Raw genomic sequence first — 20,213 nt, forward strand, 5'->3', positions numbered from 1 at the left:
AAAAGAGGTGCTAGCTGTACAGAACACACTGACAGCTTTCAAGGACCTACTACATCCAGGATAACTATTAATAAAGACGGACAATACCACAGTTATGTGGTACATAAACAAGCAAGGGGGCACACATTCCTACCCCCTATGCAGGCAAGCCATGACTTTGTGGAACACAGCACTGACCTATCAAGTACATCTGCAGGCACAATTCCTGCCAGGAACAAAAAGTACACTGGCAGACTAACTAAGCAGAAATCTCATGGATCCTCATGAATGGAAACTAAATCCACAAGTGTTCAGCATGATAACGAGGAAATGGGGATGCCCAGACATAGATCTTTTTGCCTCCCCTCACAATTACCAAATACAGAAATTCTGCACTAGAACCTATCACTCTCAAGCATGGAAAGTGGATGCTCTATCATTCAACTGGAAAGGCCTGACAGTCTATGCCTTCCCTCCGATGCCTCTTCTTAGCAAGGTGCTCCGAAAAGTCAGACAAGAAAGGCCAAAAATGATCCTGATTGCCCCAGACTGGCCACGCCAGCACTGGTACCCATCCCTAAAGAGCTGGTCTCAAGGCCTAGCTTGGCTTTTACCTCAAATTCCTCATCTTCTGACGCAACAAAAAAATCAGATTCTGCACAGTCAACTCAGAACCTTAAATCTGACAGCATGGCAGATAATGTAGCCAGTCAGACTGTACCTCTCTCTAAAGCTGTTATGGATGTCATTTTAGAAGCCAGGAGGCCCAGCACTAGGAAATCTTATGCAGAAAAATGGAAGAGATTCTGTGCTTGGAACCAGGCACAAGGGCTTGAACCACTTGTCCCTAATATACCTCAGATTTTACAATACCTAACTGAGATGCTGGACAAAGGCCTATCTTTCTCATTTATAAAAATCCATGCCTCTGCCATTTCAGCTCATTACAATACAGAACCTCCTATTTTTTGACATTCTCTACTACGGCAGTACCTCAGAGGGGCAAAAAATATAAGAACCCCAAGGAGAGCACCAGTACCAACTTGGGATCTCAATTTTGTTTTAGAAAAAGTCACACTGCCTCCTTTTGAACCAGCCAGCACAGCTGATCTAAAATACTTATCATGGAAAACTGCTCTGCTCCTAGCAATAACTTCAGCAAGAAGAGTCTCAGAGTTACAGGCATTAATGGCTGTGGAACCTTTCATAATTTTTTATCTGGACAGGGTTTCTCTTAGGACAAACCCAACATTCATGCCAAAAGTGGTCTCCAATGTGGCCTTAAACCAAACCATTCATTTACCTACTTTCTACCCAAATCCCCAGAATAAAGGGGAGAGACTTCTACACGCTTTGGATATACACAGACAGCTACGATTCTACTTGGACAAAACAAAAGCTTTCAGAAAAACTGAGCAACTGTTTATAGCCTATGCTGCAGGATCACAAGGAAAGCCTATTACAAAGCAGACAGTCTCAAAATGGATAGGACACTGCATCCGCTTCTGTTGTGCGCAACATGGCAAATCAGTGCCTAAGGGCATTAGGCCTCATTCTACCAGAGCAGCAGCCACTTCAGCAGCATTTCTCAGAGGAGTACCAACCAAAGACATTTTAGAAGCTGCAAACTGGAACTCAGTGCACACTTTCACCAAGCACTACCACTTACCTCTCTACACTAAATCTAGAGCAGGCTTTGCCACTGCAGTTCTGCAGGGCCTGGTAGCCTCTTCAAATCCAATTTAGACCCAGCCGCCCAACCTCAGCTTTGGGATTCTACCCAAGTGTGACTGCAACAGTGAAACACGATGAACATAGTACAGTTGTGTACCTACCATAAATGTAGATGTTCGAGTGTATTCACTGTTGCAGTCCAGGTTACCCACCCACCATCCCCCTTTTCATTGCTGGGACTTTTCTGTACTTCTCAACTCTATACAACCTATGTGGTGTATTTGCTTGTAGATGAAGGAAATGTTTATAGTTATATATGCATGTTTTATGGCATATTTTTATCTTTCCAGCCTTCCTATCTGGGGGCACCTGACAGCTGGGGCAAGAAAAACTGAAGAAAATGGTGTTGGTTGCAACTTTTATACCCCTGGCACACTGACGTCAGGGAAGAGGCGACAGCAACCAACGCCGGACCAAGACTTTGGAACTCGGGCCGACTGCGGGTCGCCTGCCAGTAGGATACCCTAGTGTAATGACTGCAACAGTGAATACACTCGAACATCTACATTTATGGTAGGTACACAACTGTACTTTGCTTGTGTTAAAAATGTATCAACAGTGTGTCCTACTGGACAGAAAAGAAATGTACATTTAGGTCAGATTGTACTGTGATAACTGAGGAAATGTATGTATGTTAACAGAGGACACTAGAAGAGAAGAGGTTAATTTCAGCCCAACTAACTTTGAAAAATAGTAAGAAATTACATTACTTAGTGTATCTTACAGTTCTGACTGCAGCCAGAGATGAAACGTCTGTGCCAGAGAATGGTTTATTAGCTCCTGTAGGAAGAGTGGAAGTGTTTTTTATTGTTTGACCTCCAGAAGCTGCAACAGATCTTAAAGCCATATGTGTGTGTATTATTGACACGTGCAAGATTCTGGGGCAGTTGCTAGGAAAGGGTGTAGCATGGGGACCAGAAGTCAGATGACCAGTTGTATGTGATGTCTTTCTGTAGTCCATCACTGAAATTATGTTTTTAATACTAGATGAGACTAACGTTTCAGAGCACTCTGTTTTTGGAACCAGACAAAGAAGCACCTCTCCTACTTCATCTTCCTTGCTCTAGTAAATGACCAGGGAAAAGTGATTTCTTTAGATGTGTCAGGAAAATATAGTGAGATTAGTTAAGTACTGTTTTTCTGTATCGGTGTGAATCTATTCATCTGTGTTATTTTTAATATTTCCTGTGATTGAAATTCTGGTGTTTATGGTAAATAGATATTTAATATTTTCATGTTTTTGTATTATTTATTATTAAATGTCTTTAAAGGTTTCATTGCGACTGGTCCTTTAGAGAATATTTTAACCTTTGAGAGTACTCGTATCTGTTTGGTGAGTCTCTGGCTACTTCTGAAAGCCGCATGGCATTGGTCAAAACACTACCATTTGTACTAATATTCATTTCACTTAGTATAATTGGGTACCGAGTAACTGTCTTTGGAGTACCTGGTGATAGTACCTACTTTATAGTCTGGGCAGAAGGGGGCATAGCTAGTAAATCTGTGTTAGCCTTTCCATTGTGTGTGTGTGTGCTGTGTGGAGCAGGGACACGAAGCACTGGTTTCACAGAGAAGGTGCTTGAGGACTTGGGTTTGACACTTGGCTGAGGACTCAACTCTATAGCTGTGCCAGTGGGGAGTCTTATTGGCGACCTGGAGAGAGAAATCCCGACCCAAGACTGAGCATCTGAAAAAAACATTTTAAAATACCTTTTCAACGCACGTCTGTAGAAACCAGTTTGATGTACACATAACATACAGTTCTGTTACAGTTGTGACACAAACATTTTATATACATCATGTTGATACTCACAAATGACACACAATTATTTACAAAATTCCAAATGGCTGTGCTGGCAGTATCCCCTTTTGTCACACTGCACACCACAATTGATGCTTAGAGTGGTTGGTGTATACAACTCTTCCCCCCTTTAGGCATCCTTTAAAGTCTGTGCTGCTGACAACATCTGCATTCTTGGGTAAGATTTTTTTGAGGTGGAAAAACTCTGTGAGCCCACAATGGCCAGAAGCCAAAGGTGTCTGTGCAGATCGTATCAGAAGATTTCCTTCAGCAGTAAAATTGATCATTTACTGGATGTTTGACATGTATTTACATTTTGGGTGCGAGTCTTGTAGGCACAGATTGTTTTGATTTGTATTCAGTAATTTAGCTGTCATACATACTGACCAGCAATTAGTATATGAACGTGAAGGTCTGAATTGGCAGCATGAACTGGAGATGAGTTGAGTTTAGTTTCTGATATGTAATTTAAAAGCATTTAATTTTGATGAAGACTTTTTAGTAAGACGACGTGTGGAAAGAAGTAATTGTCTAAATTTTGAATGGACAAAATATGTTTCAACATTGCGTGAATAAATATAACAGTATGCTGCTTTTTAAATTATCTTGAAGATTTATTAGACTGTCAGTAGCTCTGCAGAGGATTCTTTGAGGTTTTCACACTTAGTTTTGAATAACTGAAATATTTTTAGTGTTTATCTCTGTAAAGTCATGCACATGTCATAATTCAGTTGTACTCTACCCATATTACTGACTTTTTTTTATTGTTGTTATTAAACCACAGACAGGAAATGCAACCCAAGTTTATTAAGCATGATTGGCTACAATAGTACAAGCACTCCTGCACCAGGCCAGGTTGTCCAGTGGTGGGATGCACAAGGAATTATCGGGCTTGTTCTGTTTTTGTTGTGTGTCCTGTATTCCAGGTGAGTAAAACTATTTTGTAAAGCTTGTCAAGATATTGAAAATGTATGTATCAGAACTCTCCTGATAGCCTTCATAAGTTTCTCTAAAGTTTGCATCCTAATTTTTGTCAGTGGGTCCCTATTATTTCATCGAAACTCCACATCATCAAATGGCACTTTGTCGAACATGCCATTCATCGAACCATTCTGATTGAGATTGTATTAGGGTGGGGATCAGGAAATTTTCTGTTTCCCCACTGTAGTACGATCTCTGGGTTGGTGTATATAATTAGCGGGGGGTGGGGGTCGTCGATGTGCATGTTCAATGAAATAATATCGACCCTTTGTGAGTATATGCATGTTTTGTGTCAGAATACCTTCTGATCTTACTGAACTGTTCAGTTCAGTGTAGCTGTGTTGCATTATAAATGTGCTTATTTTGAAACAAACTTTAATGTTTCCTTTGTCTATTGACACAGTTTACTGTTCAGTGTCATTTGAGGTACTTGTAACAGTTTAACATGGGTCGAGATAGGGGAGAGATTTGTAGTTCAGCAATAACACTGAACACCTATCTCGACCCATGTTAAAACCGTTCCTAAGTTGGCTTTTGGTCCTTGATAATTACCATTTTCGAACTTCCGTGTTCGACACCCATACAGTCGACTGAGTTTGCTTCGAAAATCTAATAGTAAACATATATATATATATATATATATATATATATATATATATATATATATATATAGATAGATAGATATATATATATATATATATATATATATATATATATATATATATATATGTATAGATATAGATATATGTATATATAGATAGATATATGTATATATGTATGTGTATATAAAAAAGAAGACTGTGTGTTGACAAAGGCCTAGGTCAGTTAGTGACTATAGTGTGCATTATGGCTGAACCCTTATGCACAGCCTTTTTGGGTTCACGTTATAAATGGAGCCTACTAGGTAAGGTCTGTCTCCACATACGCTTATACTGACTGGTGCATTATTAATAATGTAGTGCTCTGTCACTGAGGTCACAAAAATATCTGTTCACAGTGAATGTTGACACTTTTTTCATTCCAAGACAATTTTAATAAGTACTTGTTATTTATTGAGGAGAGTCGTTACTAAAAACATTGATAAACTGGTTATTAAAAATTTATTTCTTGGGTTTAGTTCATATGAGAATTGTATAAGTATTTATTTTCATTTGGTTTATGGGAAGATGTCCTGATTGAAGTAATTGTTGCAGTATTCTTAATCAGTGGGTTATCACCACTGACATTTGGCCAGAGTGCTAAAGCTTTACTTTCCCAGGATCTTATGTCTAATGTGTGACCTCAGCTTGCGAGTCTAGGGGTATATAGGTGGACATATGAGCATAATTTGCTAGACTTATCTCTCCGCCAGCGTGAATGCAGGTTGTGTTATTTGTCGGACTGATTGTAGTGTGGCTGTTGGTACTATTGCTTCAAGTAAACAGATAAATGCCCCATTGAAGAATCATCTTTTGGCTTTCTAAAGTGTTTTGCTTACCGATATTGGATGTCATCTAGGAGAGCTAAGTGCGAGTGCTGTAGGCAAGTCCCATACAAAGACTTGCATATCCCGTGTCTCTTCTGTTTAGGAGTGGAACAGTAGTAAAATGGCCTGTTCCACTTGCCAATCGTTTGTACAGAAGATGATGTGATCCCATTTGTCCTTGCTGAACACCTTTCTGGAGACCCAACTTCTGAAATACCCACTCCAAGATGGTGGATCCCACTTCCCTGGACATATCTCTACTGCTTAAGAAAAAGCTTAAAAGACCCAGGTTGGAGACTCGATAGGCTGTTTCTGATTTGGACATACCCACTGATGTTTCATAACCTGCAATACGTCCGATTCCATCTCAAATGCACTACTGAGACCCCCACTAGTGTCTTATGTGGCATTGAAGAACCTTATGACTGAGGAATCCACAGAAAAAGGCTGAGCTGTGAGTTGTCATCTCGGAGGGCTCAGATACTAGTTAAGGAAGAGAATCCAAAGTAAAGTTATTGAGGTATGTCATGGATCTGAACAAGAATGCTTGGTTTCAGGCAGACATTGTGACAAAAAAAGAGGTGTCAAAGAACTAAATATAACTTCTCCCCCTTCTTTTCCATAGAAGGAATGGACGGAGTTTTTTTTTCCCCCTCAAGGTTTGCTCAAGGCAGTTTTGGTCCTGAAACCTTCTTCCTTTTCTTCCCAGTCCCTTTCTCCCATCATCAAAAGGTTGGATTAATTTTCCTCTGATTTCGATTCTGGTAATTTCCTGGCCTAGTAATTTAAGAACTGTTCCCCTAGCCAAGTCTCTCCTAATGATGAAGATTCCCTCTCTCCTGACTCTTCTCTGGAAGAAGTTTCTTTTGGAAAGACAATATTAAACTTGATTAAGCATTTTGATTGGGGATCTGTGCAGATTACAGAGATCCAGAAAAGGTGCTACAGCCTCTCGGAAATGGGCACCTCTACCCCTTCCCCAGTTCCTCCTGCTCTTGAGGCTTTCTTGAATCACCTCTGCTACCCCTGACTCCCACTCCCTTGCTCCCAAGAGGCCATATAGAAAATCCTGTGTCAGACCCCATGGTGGTGTCTCTTTCCTGATAACCCTTCTAAGCACCTTACTAATGTTAGTGCCTTCCTTTCAGACAAAGCTAGCATGAATATGGATAGGTGGGTTATCAGTTAAAACCAAATGCCCAGATGTTTGATATCCATCCTCAATTCCATAAACAATGTAGTGGAAGATTCATAAGGAACTAATTCTTAGCAATAAATGTCCATACGTCATTGGGCTTCACAAGTTGCCAGACACAGCATTAAATGTAGTAATGATGCTGCTGATGCTTGTCCAGAGCAGCTTTTACTGGCCCTGTCATCCACAGCTGTGCATGGTTGCACAATCAACCCATACCGCCCTTTAGACACTAACATCCTGATGTGAAGTTGTTAAATCTCGCCGTTTATTCTCACTGATGGGTTCGGAGCCAATCCTCAGCTCCGACACGGCCGATAACAAAGCTCAAGGTTTGCCAGTAGCTCGAGACCAAAACCTATATCCCACAATGCATTGCTGGAATTACCTCAGATCTAGTTTGCCGCGGCAAGAGAGATCTCGGTGATCCAGCTAGCTCGGACCATTTGTGTGAAGTTTTATAAAAATAAAAAAAAAAAAAAAACTTTTTTTGTTTTTCTAAGATAGTTGTGTGTTAGTATTGGATAATATAATCTCTAATTTTAGATAGTTAGTGCCCTGTTGGCTTAGTTGGTTTCTGTGAGCCTTTAGCCCTATTTACACTTATTAGTCTTTTCTAATAGTCAAGGTTTTCTCTGTGGGCCTCTTTAGCCCTATATTTGTAATCTATAATTATTTGTTATAGATAGTGCCCGGATTGGGCTTAGTTGTTTTGTGGTTCTTTACAAAGTAAGTAAGGACTTTACTGTCTTACTTTTTGCAGTTTACTGTTTTGTTTTGTTTAACTTTGTCAGATGATAAGGAGAAATCCCATCCTAAATCGAGATTCAAAAAATGCCCAGATTGCGGGCAGAAAATGTCTGTCACTGACGGGACACATTCATTGTGTCTGCTGTCTGGGGGCTAAACCCCTCCAAGACACTTGCAGTATTTGCCATTCCTTCTCTTCAAGAGTCCTCTTGGAGAGAAGGAGGAAGCTTATAGACAGGGGATTATTACAGCATTCCTTTTCTGAGGTGTTGAGTAGCCATGAGGGTACTAGCACGTCCTCCAAATCCTCAAAATCCACAGATTCTAAAGTGACAAAAAAGGCGAAAACTTCAGAGGGAGGGTCATCGGTTCCACAGACCTCGGAACCGAGTGTACCTTTGATTCGGAGCCAGCTCTCAGTATTGGAGCCGGTCTCTGAAGTGCCCTCTTCTCCTCTGCTCCAATCAGCACCTTCGGTGCATTCAGCTAAGTTCTCAGTCAGCCTTTCAGATGTGGACATGGATTGGCTAGTGCAAAAGCTTTTACAGGCACCAGGACTTGCCAAATTGTTGTCTGCCCCAACCAGCTCATCGGTGCCGAAGACCATGGAACTGGATTTGTCTACTACTCCAAGCGGTACTGGACTCTCTGAGCCGAAGGATACTGAACCGATGATTGTCGAACCCTTGGAACTGATACCCGCACCGGTGTTATCGGCTCCATCTACTCGGTTGTCCTCGGCACCGACCGAGGACTCTAGGAGCCGACGCTCTCCCATCGGGTCCAGGGAGGATAGTCGAATCGATTCGTTGGTGCCGACTCTTCCTCTCGGGGCTTCGGCTCTCGGCTCCTACTTCGGGCTCTGAGCCCAGGGTTTCGGTGTGGGAGGATCGGACGGTACTCTCGGGTCCGTCCACTCCTTTTTGTGGGAGCCATGGTGCCTTCGATGCCGTGAGGAGAGTTTTGTCTCCAAAGACAACGTCAGCATCGGTTCAGCCTTCCCTCTCCCCTCAAGCTCTTGTGTCTGCTTCTTCATCTACCGGTCCCCCCAAGCATAGAGACCTCGAGCCTCAAGTACCCCCACAGGGCGTCCCCTGCTATTCTGAGACCTTCCCAGATCCCCCCACTGAGGAGGTGCCCAGGAAGAGATTGTGCAAGAGGAGGTACTTAGACTCCCCACAGGAGTCTTTGACATCTGACACGGACTTGGATTAGTCAGAAGGGTCCCCTCGATCCACCTCTGAGGATATCTCCCTTGCAGAGATACTAGAGATCCTTAGTCAGAGGGACAATTGGCAGTCCAAGACCCCTACTGAGGACGAGTCCATGCTCTTGAAGGCTTTTGTGTCTCAATCTTCCACTTCTTGGGTGTCTCCGCCTTACGACGAGCTCATGAAACTGATATCTCATAAGGCGTGGGAGTCACCGGAGGCCATGGAACCTCTTCCTCATAAGCCCAATAAATTCATGTCTGCCCCAGTGGACAAGCCATTTTTGACAAAGGGAGTGCCTGTTGATGCCATGGTGGTAGCTACAGCCACCAAAAAGGAAGTGTCTGAGACATCCACGTCTATCCATCCTCCTAACAGAAATTCTAGGGTCATGGATAGATATGGGAAACGCATGTTTAGTTCAGCGACTTTTTCTCTGCGATCACTGAACTACTTAACCCACTTTACGAGACTGCAAAGAGATCTCCTGAAAGAGCTAGGAGATGCTCTCCAGGGTACGGTAGCTGCAGGGGTGGCCGACAAAGTCAACACCCAGCTCGCTACCCTAAACTCAGTAGTAAACTCGTCCATGCGTCTCATATCCTATGCAGCTGATGGTTCGAGTAGAGCCGCTAGTTCGGGCATTGCTCTTCGAAGACAAGCCTGGATGCATCTCTGTTCCTTTGCGGAACCCTTTAAGTCTTCCTTTATTAACACCCCATTCGATGTCTCATCGCTGTTTGGGCCCAAAGTAAAGGAAACTTTAACCAGGTGTGAGCAGGAAGGCAAGATCTTACCTGCCATTGGAGTCTGTTTTTCTACCCCTAGTCGGCCCTACCCCAAGGGCCCTAGGGGAGGAAAATGTGGTTCTGAAAAGCACAAGGAGCCTTTCAGGGCACACATGGAGAAACCCCCTCTAGAGGCAGAGGAGGGGGTTATAACTGAAGACACCGCCCCCGTGGCAGAGGGGGTCCACAGCAACAGGGTGACAGGGGTCAGTTCTCCAGTCAACCCTACCAGCGCCCCTGAAAGGGGGCCCGACTGTTCGGCTCTGGAGGCAGTCTGGGGTCGCTTGTCTCTGTACCCAGAAGCCTGGCTAAACATAACAGATACATGGGTACAAAGCATCATTTCCAGAGGATATTTCATACCGTTCTCTTCCCCTCCCATTCCTGTAAAGAGAATCCCTGATGATCCACGCAATCTCAGGGAACAAGCAAATGTCCTTCAAGGATGCATCTGCAGTCATAACATATGGGTTGTCCTGCCTCAGGCAGCCCTTCGGTCGGCTGGATTCCAAAGTTTGGGTCTGGCCTCGGCTGATGTCACATTTTCAACGACGTCAGAGCGGCTGGGGTATAAAAGCATCAGCCGACGTCATTTTCCTCAGTCTTTCTTGCTGCGCGGTGCCCGAAGCAGAAGCGGTTCGCAAGTGCCGGTCGGTCAGATCCAGTGATTTCAGCTACCGAAGACTTCGAAAAAAGCTAAGTACCCCGTTGGGGACTCTTTCTTGCCTCAGCCGATGTCAGACAAAGTAAATAATTGTTTAACTTGTGGGAAACAAATACCTCATAAGGATTTCCATTCTTACTGCCTTCCTTGCTTAGGCCCAGACCACGACGTATCGGCCTGTTTAGCCTGTGCCTCCTTCAACCGACGAACGCTTAGACGTCGGTCGGAGTTTGCAGAGGAATTTTTTGGAGCTGATTTTGCTTATAAAATGCCGTCGGAGACTCCGACTTCGCATATGGTCAAAAACCGCAAGGAAAAGGACCGACACTCGCGGCCCGCGGTTTCGGCTGAAACCACGGCTAGTCCTACCGCGAGTGTCTCGGTTTCGGCTGAAACCGAGTCCTCGGCATTGCCTTCTTCCGAAACCATACTTCCGACCACCGAGGCCCGAGAGGCCCCGGCTGAGTCGGCTTCAGAACTACCTACCGAAGCTAGTGCTCAGGAATTGTCCGACACCATACCTTTGGACATTTCTACCCCTGCACGTGGGGCAGCTAGGCCCCCTGCTTCCATGTCCATCAAGGCCTTCTCTAGGGCTAAAGCTGCCAAACTTTCAAAAGCTTTGCCTGCCAAATCTACCTCCCAGAGGCCTTCCTCTAGTTTACAGATCCTCAGTCTTGCTGAGGACCTTATTTCCTTAATTAGGGGTTCACAACCTCACCCAGACAGGGCCTCTCAACCTCCTCCAGAAAAAAGGCCCAGGACTGACCCCTCTGATCCACACTCCTCTGATGATTCCACGGATGGATCTGAGTTGTCAGACCACCAGGAAGGGGCTTACCCGCCTTATGAGGACTCAGATGCAGAGGAATCTATTCCTTCGGCCTCCCCTCCTGAAGAGTTTTCCTTTGAGACTCTACACTCCATGAGAGAGCATTTTCAATGGCAAGGTCAGGATTTCTCTGATTCTAGAAAAAGATTAAGGACCTTTTTGCATTTGCCTCAGCATAAGCCCTTAGCTATACCTCCTGTTCTGAATGTAATTGATGATGTGTACAATGATGTCAGTACAGCCCCTGATACTCTCCCTCTGGCCCCTGCCAAACCTGACAGATACTACAGGGTCCCGGATTCTCATTTCCATTTGTATAAAGCCTACTCTGCAGACCCAGCAACTATTTCTCAGGGCCCTAAAGGGGTTGCGGCCGTTACTACCAAAAATCCTCTACCCTCTGACAGAGAGTCCAGAGCTTTAGAGAGATGGGGAAAGAAGGTGTATACTTCTGCAACTCTTTCGGTCAGGGCATTAAACTGTCAGTTTCATATGATACAGTACCAGGAGTATTTGTTAGATGAACTTAATAAGAAACTTGCTTCTCCTGAACCCCTAGACCGTAAATCCCTTCAGGATTTGGTACACAACTCACAACAAGTTAGTAATCATTTTTTAAAATGTGGCTATGATGCACTGGAGGCTTCATTTAGATCAGCTATGACTGGGGCAGTTATTCGTAGGCATGCCTGGCTGAAGGAGCAATCTTTGCCAGACCATGTCAAAGCTAAACTCCTTGATGCTCCAATGGAGAAACAAAATTTATTTGGCTCCTCTGCTCAGGAGATCTTAAAAAAGGTTGAAGAAAAGGCAAAATCTGTACAAACAGTTAGAGTTCCTGCAAGTTCAACCACCGAGATTCAGCAGAAACTGGCCTACTAAAAATTGGTCCTTTCCAGACTCGGACCGAGCCCAGAGAGGCAGGAACAGGCGCCCTAGAGGCAGAGGTCAATCCAAGGGCTCCTACAGAGGCCGTCAGTGGCAGCCTGCCAACCAGAGGAGTAGTGCAACAGCAACAACAACAACTACTACACCAGGGCAGGGTCAATGACTTAACTCTGATTCCGCCTACCAGGGATCAACTGGAAGCACCCTTGGGCGGAAAACTGGCTTTATTCTCAAAAAACTGCCATTATATCACAAAGGATACATGGACACTGCAAATAATAGACAAAGGATACAGGTTCCATTTCCACACTTTGCCAGAAAGAGGCGGAATGCCAAACCTTCCACCAAATCAGAGGGCAGAGGCTTTAAAACAAATCAGCAATTTACTTCAGATGAAAGCTATAGAAAAGGTACCATCTTCAGAACAAGGCCAAGGATTTTACTCCAGACTATTCCTTGTACCAAGAAAGGAAAATCAGTGGAGGCCTATTCTCGACCTGTCCGCACTGAACACTTATCTCATTGTGCCAAAATTCAAAATGCTGACCCTACAGCAACTTCTTCCCATGTTGGGCAAGGGGTCTTGGCTGGTGACTCTAGATCTCAAGGAGGCATACCTGCACGTCCCTATTCGACCAAACTGCAGAAGACACCACAGATTTCTTGCAGGATCAGAGCATTATCAATTCTCAGCATTGCCCTTTGGCTTATCTACTGCGCCCAGAGTATTCACGAAATGCCTGGCATCAGTAATTGCACATTGCAGACTACAGGGAATTCAAATTTACCCATACCTGGACGACTGCCTAATACAAGCGGACAACAATAAAAAATTGATAAAGGACTTGGCCTATGCCATTCACCTACTACAGACCTTGGGATACACAGTCAACATCCAAAAGTCAAGACTAGTACCATCCCAAAGGATAACCATTTTGGGTGCAGATCTGGATACAACCACCCAAATGGCCTTTCTCACAGAAGAAAAACAAGAACAACTTCCAGAGTACTTCATGATACTGACAAGACAAACAGCTTACTGCAAGGAAAATCCTGCAGGCCCTGGGTTACATGGCATCCTGCATAATCCTAATACCACATGCCAGGCTGCATATGAGGAAATTACAATGGTACCTCCGGAGTGTATGGTCTCAGCACAGTCACAGTTTGGAAACCATGATACCAATCATTCCATGCCTTCAAAAGGAATTCCTGTGGTGGGCTCAGGCCTGCCAGTCCAACAAAGGGTTGCCTTTCAACAAACCAAACCAAGGCAGACCATTACCACGGACGCCTCAGACCGAGGATGGGGAGCACACATGGTGGACAAATGTATCCAAGGCCTATGGCCTCAGGGACAGCTAAGCATGCACATAAACCAAAAGGAAATGATGGCAGTGAGGCATGCAATCGAGGCATTCTAACCCTTCCTCCAACAAGGACACCTGCTAATAAGGACAGACAACACCACGGTCATGTGGTACATAAACAAGCAGGGAGGCACACATTCTTACCCTCTATGCCGGATGGCTATGAATCTGTGGGAACTATGCCTGAATCTCAATATCCAACTACAGGCCCAATTCGTGCCAGGGAAAGAAAATGCACTGGCGGACAGCTTAAGCAGAACTACCATGGATACACACGAATGGATGCTGCACCCAGACATCTTCCAACTCATAGCAAATACATGGGGAATGCCGGAGATAGATTTGTTCGCCTCCCCACTCAATCATCAACTGAAGACATTCTGCTCAAGGACATACCACCCACACGCTTGGAGGGTGGACTCTCTCTCTTTCAGCTGGAAAGCCCTAACAGTATATGCCTTCCCACCTCTCCCGTTGATGTACAAGGTTCTACTGAAGATCAGAGAGGAACAGCCAAAAGTGATACTAATAGCTCCGGACTGGCCCAGACAGCACTGGTATCCATTATTGAGAAGCATGTCTCAGGCAAAATCATGGCCTCTCCCCCTATGGCCTCTTCTTCTGACGCAGAACAATTTCAAGACCCTGCATCCCAACTTGAAAACATTGCAGCTAACTGCCTGGAAAATTCCTTAAATCCCAATCAAGCTGCTTTATCTCAGAGGGTGAAGGACATTATCCTGGAGGCTCGCAGGCCTTCCACAAGGAAGACATACTCAGCTAAATGGAAGAGATTTCTCATTTGGAGCACATCAAAGGGCACAGATGTCACAGTGGCAAACCTAACACATATCCTAGAATACTTAGCAGAATTGTTCCACAATGGCCTGTCCTATTCTTCCATTAAGATTCATGCCTCAGCAATTTCAGCAGAATACAATGTGGATCCACCTATCTTCTCACACCCTCTCCTCAGACAATTTCTGAGAGGGATCAAAAATATTAAGCCTCCAAGAAGACCCCCTCTACCTGCCTGGGATCTCAACTTTGTGCTGGAGAAACTGACACTGCCTCCTTTTGAACCAGCAGCATCAGCGGATCTACAGTTTCTATCTTGGAAAACTGCATTCCTTCTGGCAATCACTTCAGCAAGAAGAGTATCTGAGTTACAAGCATTAATGGCAGTGCAGCCTTTTCTTATTTTCCACCAGGACAGGGTGTCACTAAGAACCAATCCTACTTTTATGCCAAAGGTGGTATCTAGAGTATCCTTGAACCAAGCTATCCACTTGCCTACGTTCTTCCCTAATCCACAGAATAGAGGGGAAAAACTTTTGCACACCCTGGATATACACAGACAACTACGCTACTACTTGGATAGAACAGAAACTAGCAGAAAAACTGACCAACTTTTTGTAGCATATGCAACTGGGGTGCAAGGAAGAGCAATTTCCAAACAGACAATTTCAAAATGGATAGGAAATTGCATTCGATTTTGCTACTCCTTTCATGGAAAGACAGTTCCTGAAAATATCAGGCCTCACTCCACAAGGGCCACGGCCACCACTACAGCCTTCCTACGAGGGGTGGCTACCAAGGACATTTTAGAAGCTGCTATTTGGAGCTCCGTGCATACATTTGCCAAGCATTATAATCTACCCTTATACTCTAGATCTAGAGCAGGGTTTGCTACTGCAGTCCTGCAAGGGATCTTAACTACACCATCCTTTTCTTAGTACCTCCTCCCCCAGATTGGCTATGGTATTCTACCCATATGTTATGACTGCAGATGCATCCTTGAAGGACATAGTACAGTTTTGTACCTACCATAAATGTAGATGTCCGATAGGTATGCATCTGCAGTCAGGATTACCCTCCCCCCTTCCCCTCTGTGCTATTCCTAGGGTGCTTACCCCTCTTTTAGCTAGCTGGGGGAATCTATTATGGTGTATTTGTTTGTTTCTATATGTATAAAATTTGCAAATGTTTGGAACTTTCAGCTTTTATCCAAATTTAGCCTTCCTAGAGGGCACCTGGCATCTGGGGCAAGAAAAACTGAGGAAAATGGCATCGGCTGATGCTTTTATACCCCAGCCGCTCTGACGTCGGGGAAAATGCGACATCAGCCGAGGCCAGACCCAGACTTTGGAATCCGTCCGACCGAAGGGCTGTTTGAGGCAGGACAAACCCATATGTTATGACTGCAGATGCATACCTATCGGACATCTACATTTATGGTAGGTACAAAACTGTACTTTATAGAGGTCCACAGATTGCTAGAAAAAGAGTCATCCAACCAGTCCCAGCAGACCAAGTTGGATTCGGAACTTACTCAAGATTCTTTTTGGTACCAAAGAAAACAGGGGACTGGAGACCTATCTTGACCTCAGCAGACTCAACCAGTTCGTAAAGAAAGAGAAGTTCCGAATGGTCACACTTCAGTCCATTCTTCCCTTCCTAGGGAAAGGCGATTGGATGTGCTCCATAGATCTCAAGGACGCGTACCATCACATAAAGATGAACAAGACGCTCCAGAGATCATCTGCATTTCTGGCTGGGAGCCAATCATTACCAGTTTCGAGCCCTGCCCTTTGGTCTCACTACAGCCCCCAGAGTGTTCACCAAATGCATGGCAGTGGTCATGGCTCACCTGAGACGTCTAGGATTCCAGGTGTTTCCATACCAAGATGATTGGCTCCTCACCGCTACCACCAGGCATCAATTGACTCAAGCAACACAATACACTCTGCCATCAATTAGGCATTACAATCAACTTCGGAAAGTCTGCCTTATCGCCATCGCAGCATGCCGTTTTTGTAGGAGCAGAGTTAGCCACCTCAACTACCACTCTACATCTTCCTATCGAAAGAGTCTCACTTCTCCGCCAGCACGTCAGCTCACCGGTGTCAAAGAACTAAGCTACAGCAACAGAGGTATTGAAGGTACTAGGTTTGATGGCAGCAATCCTAGCTATACCACTCGCAAGGATGCATATGCAAATTCTTCAATGGCTCCTCTGCTCAGTGATCGTCCCAGAAACTACCAATGCACCACATGATTCTCATCATGGATTCTTGCAAGAGAGACCTTCGGTGGTGGTTGACGTCTCCAAGTCACAATCGGAAGACCCTTTGTCCCCCCCACCCCCAGTAGCCACTGTGACCACGGATGCTTCCCTGATAGGGGGGAGGGCATTTTCACGGAAAGACTGCCCAAGGCACATGGACAGATCAAGAATGACATCTGCACATGTTCTAGAGTTGAGAGCAGTACTTCTGGCGTTGCAGTACTTTCAGGACTCTCTCCCTCTAGGAACTATTGCAATTCAGATGGACAACATGTCAGTAGTTTGGTACTTGAACAAGCAAGGCGGAACCAAGTCTTACCCCCTTTGTCGAGAAGCCCTCGGGGTCTGGCAATGGGCTGTGTCGTCCCAGCATTTTCTTTTAGCAACGCACATCCCGGGGAAATCCAACATGATAGCGGACAAGCTAAGCAGGGCGATATTGCTCCCTTACAAGTGGTCTCTCAAACAGGTTGCGGAGTTGATTTTCTGCAAATGGGGCCAGCCTTGCTGCAACCTCTTTGCCTGCCACATCAATTCAAAATGCAGAAACTACTTTACCCTAATACCACCTCCAGGTCATCCCCCGAGAGATGCACTTTTACACGATTGGCCCCCGGGTCTCCTTTATGCATTTCCACCCTTCCCATTTATACCCAGATTTTTACAGAAAGCAAAATCGCTGGGAAGGACTGTTATTCTCATAGCCCCCTACTGGCCTCGACAGATTTGGTTCCCATTTCTCCACCATCATCTGTTGGAAGATCCATGGATCCTGGACCTAGTTCCGGACCTTCTGACGCACCCGTCAGGGGACCTCCATCCTTCACTGCAGTCCCAGAAACTGACTACTTGGCTAATCCACTTCTCCTAATTGCCAGGCTTCATTTAATTTCTGAAGATACAAGACAAATTCTCTTGTCTTCTCACAAGCCATCTACCAGGAAATTATATGGCAGTAAATGGAAAAGGTTCTCAATTTGGGCCAACACGCATAAGATTGACCCTTTCAGAGCTCCGCTATCATCTATTTTAGAATTCTTGACAAAGATTTTTAAGGAAGGGGCAGCAGCTGCTACAGTTAGAGTCCAGTTAGCTGCCATCTCAAATTTTCACCTTGGGTTTGGTGGCTCAAATGTTATGGGCCATAAATTATCTAAGACTTTTCTTAAAGGCATTCTTCACATGCGACCTCCTATCAACATTCCCTATTCTCCCTGGAATTTAAACTTTATGCTCTGTCAAATTATTCTTCCCCCTTTTGAACCAGCATCTTCTTGTGATCTCAAATATTTATCCTGGAAAACTATTTTTCTTATGGCCATTACTTCTGCCAGCAGTGTGTCAGAACTTCAAGCATTATCTATCAGACCACCTTACATGATTATCCATGCTGATAGAGTATCTCTCAGAACAAACCCCTAATTTTTACCTAAAGTCTGTTCTGAATCAAATATCAATCAGGTCATTGAGCTGCCAGTCTTTTTTCCCAACCACTCTAGCAAATTGGAGTACATGTTGCACAAACTTGATGTACACAGACAGCTCAGGTTTTATCTGGACAGAACTAAGGATATTAGAAAATCAGATCAACTTTTTGTATCCTTCTCAGAAGCCAGAAAAGGCAATCCAGTGGCTAAAACAACCTTATCTAAATGGTTATCTGATTGTATATCCTTTGTTTATGAAAATGCGAGCATGCCATTAACACACAAACCTAAGGCTCATTCTACCAGAGCCGTCTCTACATCTTCTGCTTTTCAAGCTAAATTGCCCCTTCACAAAAGTTGCGCTGCAGCCACTTGGTCTGAGCCTCATACCTTTATCATGCATTACAAAGTAGATAAGGCTTCAAGGGACAGGTCTTCCTTTGGTTCCACGGTAGTGAAGAACATACTTCCATGAGCCACCCAAGATTGAGGATGCTAGGGACGCTACCCATCAGTAAGAATAAACAGCGAGATTTAACAACTTCACATAAAGAAGTTATGTACTTACCATAACGTTCCATGTGAGTTGTTTATCTCGCCTTTATGCTCACGTCTTTCCCTCCTTCCCCCGCCTGGCTGACTGTTGACTTAGAGGCTAGTACCATCCTGGTTATTCAATATTTCTTCTATACCTTCGGGAAGTGTTCTTGGTAGAAATAAATAAAAGGGTATATGTTGTGTCTTTCGGCTTTTCCCGGTTAGGGATCGCCACAGCGGAACTCCGGTCCGCTAATGATTGGCAGTAGATTTTTACTTGCCGAGTTGCCGGCCCTGATGCACAACCTTCAACGAAGGTACACACCCATTCACGCATGTCTCCACACAGAAGACGCTCTAGCTGAGAATCGAACAAGACGTCTTACTGTGAGGCGACAACGCTACCACAGCACCACCACCGCAGTGTGTGTGTATATATATATATATATATATATATATGTATATATATATATATATATATATAAGGGGCTTGGTCTCGAGCTACTGGCAAACCCTGAGCTTTGCTATCGGCCGTTTCGGAGCCGAGGATCGACTCCGAACCCATCAGTGAGAATAAAGGCGAGATAAACAATTCACATGGAACGTTATGGTAAGTACATAACTTCTTTTTTTCCCTCAAGCAGCTAATCTTTTCCAAATCCTCCAGAAACTGGGAAAACCCATGAAGAGCTGTAGACGGTCTCTGTTGTCTTTCTACCTAGGGACCAAAAGGAATTTTCAAACTGAATCCACCTGATTTTCATCGTGTTACAGTGCTGCAGTCATTACACTTGGGTTATCCTGCCGTCAGGCGGTCCTGCAGTCGGCCTGAGTTCCAAAGTCTTGGTCCGGCGTCGGTTGCCGTCGCTTCTTCCCTGACGTCAGTGCGCCAGGGGTATACAAGATGCATCCGACGCCATTTTCTTCAGTCTTTCTTGCCGCGCAGTGCCCGAAGCAGAATCAGTTCGCAAGTGTCGAATTTCAGATCCGAAGTCTTCAATAAAACTAAGTACCCCATTGGGGAAACTTTTTTTTCATGCCTCAGACCGATGTCAGAAAAAGTTAATAATTGTATTTCTTGTGGGAAGCAAATACCTCATAAGGACTTCCACTCTTACTGTTTCCCATGCCTAGGCCCTGATCACGACGTCACTAGTTGTCGGTTTTGTGCTAGATTTAACAAATGCACTATAAAAAGACGTTTTGATTTTGCTTTGCACTACTTTGGCCGAAGGCTCAATTATATGATGCCGTCGGATCAGCCGACGACCTCAATATCGAAAAAATGCAAAGACAGGGAAAAAGACAGGCATCCAAGGTCCAAAACCGACGATGAAACCTCTTCTAGGCCAGTCGCCGGTTCTCAGTGAGGTGCTTTCGCAGCCCCTGACACCCGGTACCTCAGAGCCACAGGCCGCTTCTGACTCCCATGTGGAGACATCTAGGCCTCTGGAAACTCAAGGTATTGGGCCTACTGAAACTAATCCCTCAGATGGGTCCGGAGCCGCTGAGCAGGCATTGGCT

The 20,213-nt window shown here is 44.6% G+C and overlaps 1 protein-coding gene across 1 annotated transcript in view; it reads left to right on the forward strand.

The window, feature by feature from the left end:
* Positions 1–20,213, forward strand: part of SERINC1 (serine incorporator 1) — a gene marked incomplete at its 5' end in the record, with an annotated part of 787,452 nt that overhangs the window by 479,020 nt on the left and 288,219 nt on the right. The window contains 1 exon segment of the mRNA XM_044073769.1: positions 4,299–4,440. Coding sequence (XP_043929704.1) covers positions 4,299–4,440 — 142 coding nt within the window.

Source organism: Protopterus annectens, chromosome 1.part1 (genome assembly GCF_019279795.1).
Source record: "Protopterus annectens isolate FY-2018-M chromosome 1.part1, PAN1.0, whole genome shotgun sequence".
Classification (NCBI taxonomy): Eukaryota; Metazoa; Chordata; order Ceratodontiformes; family Protopteridae; genus Protopterus; species Protopterus annectens.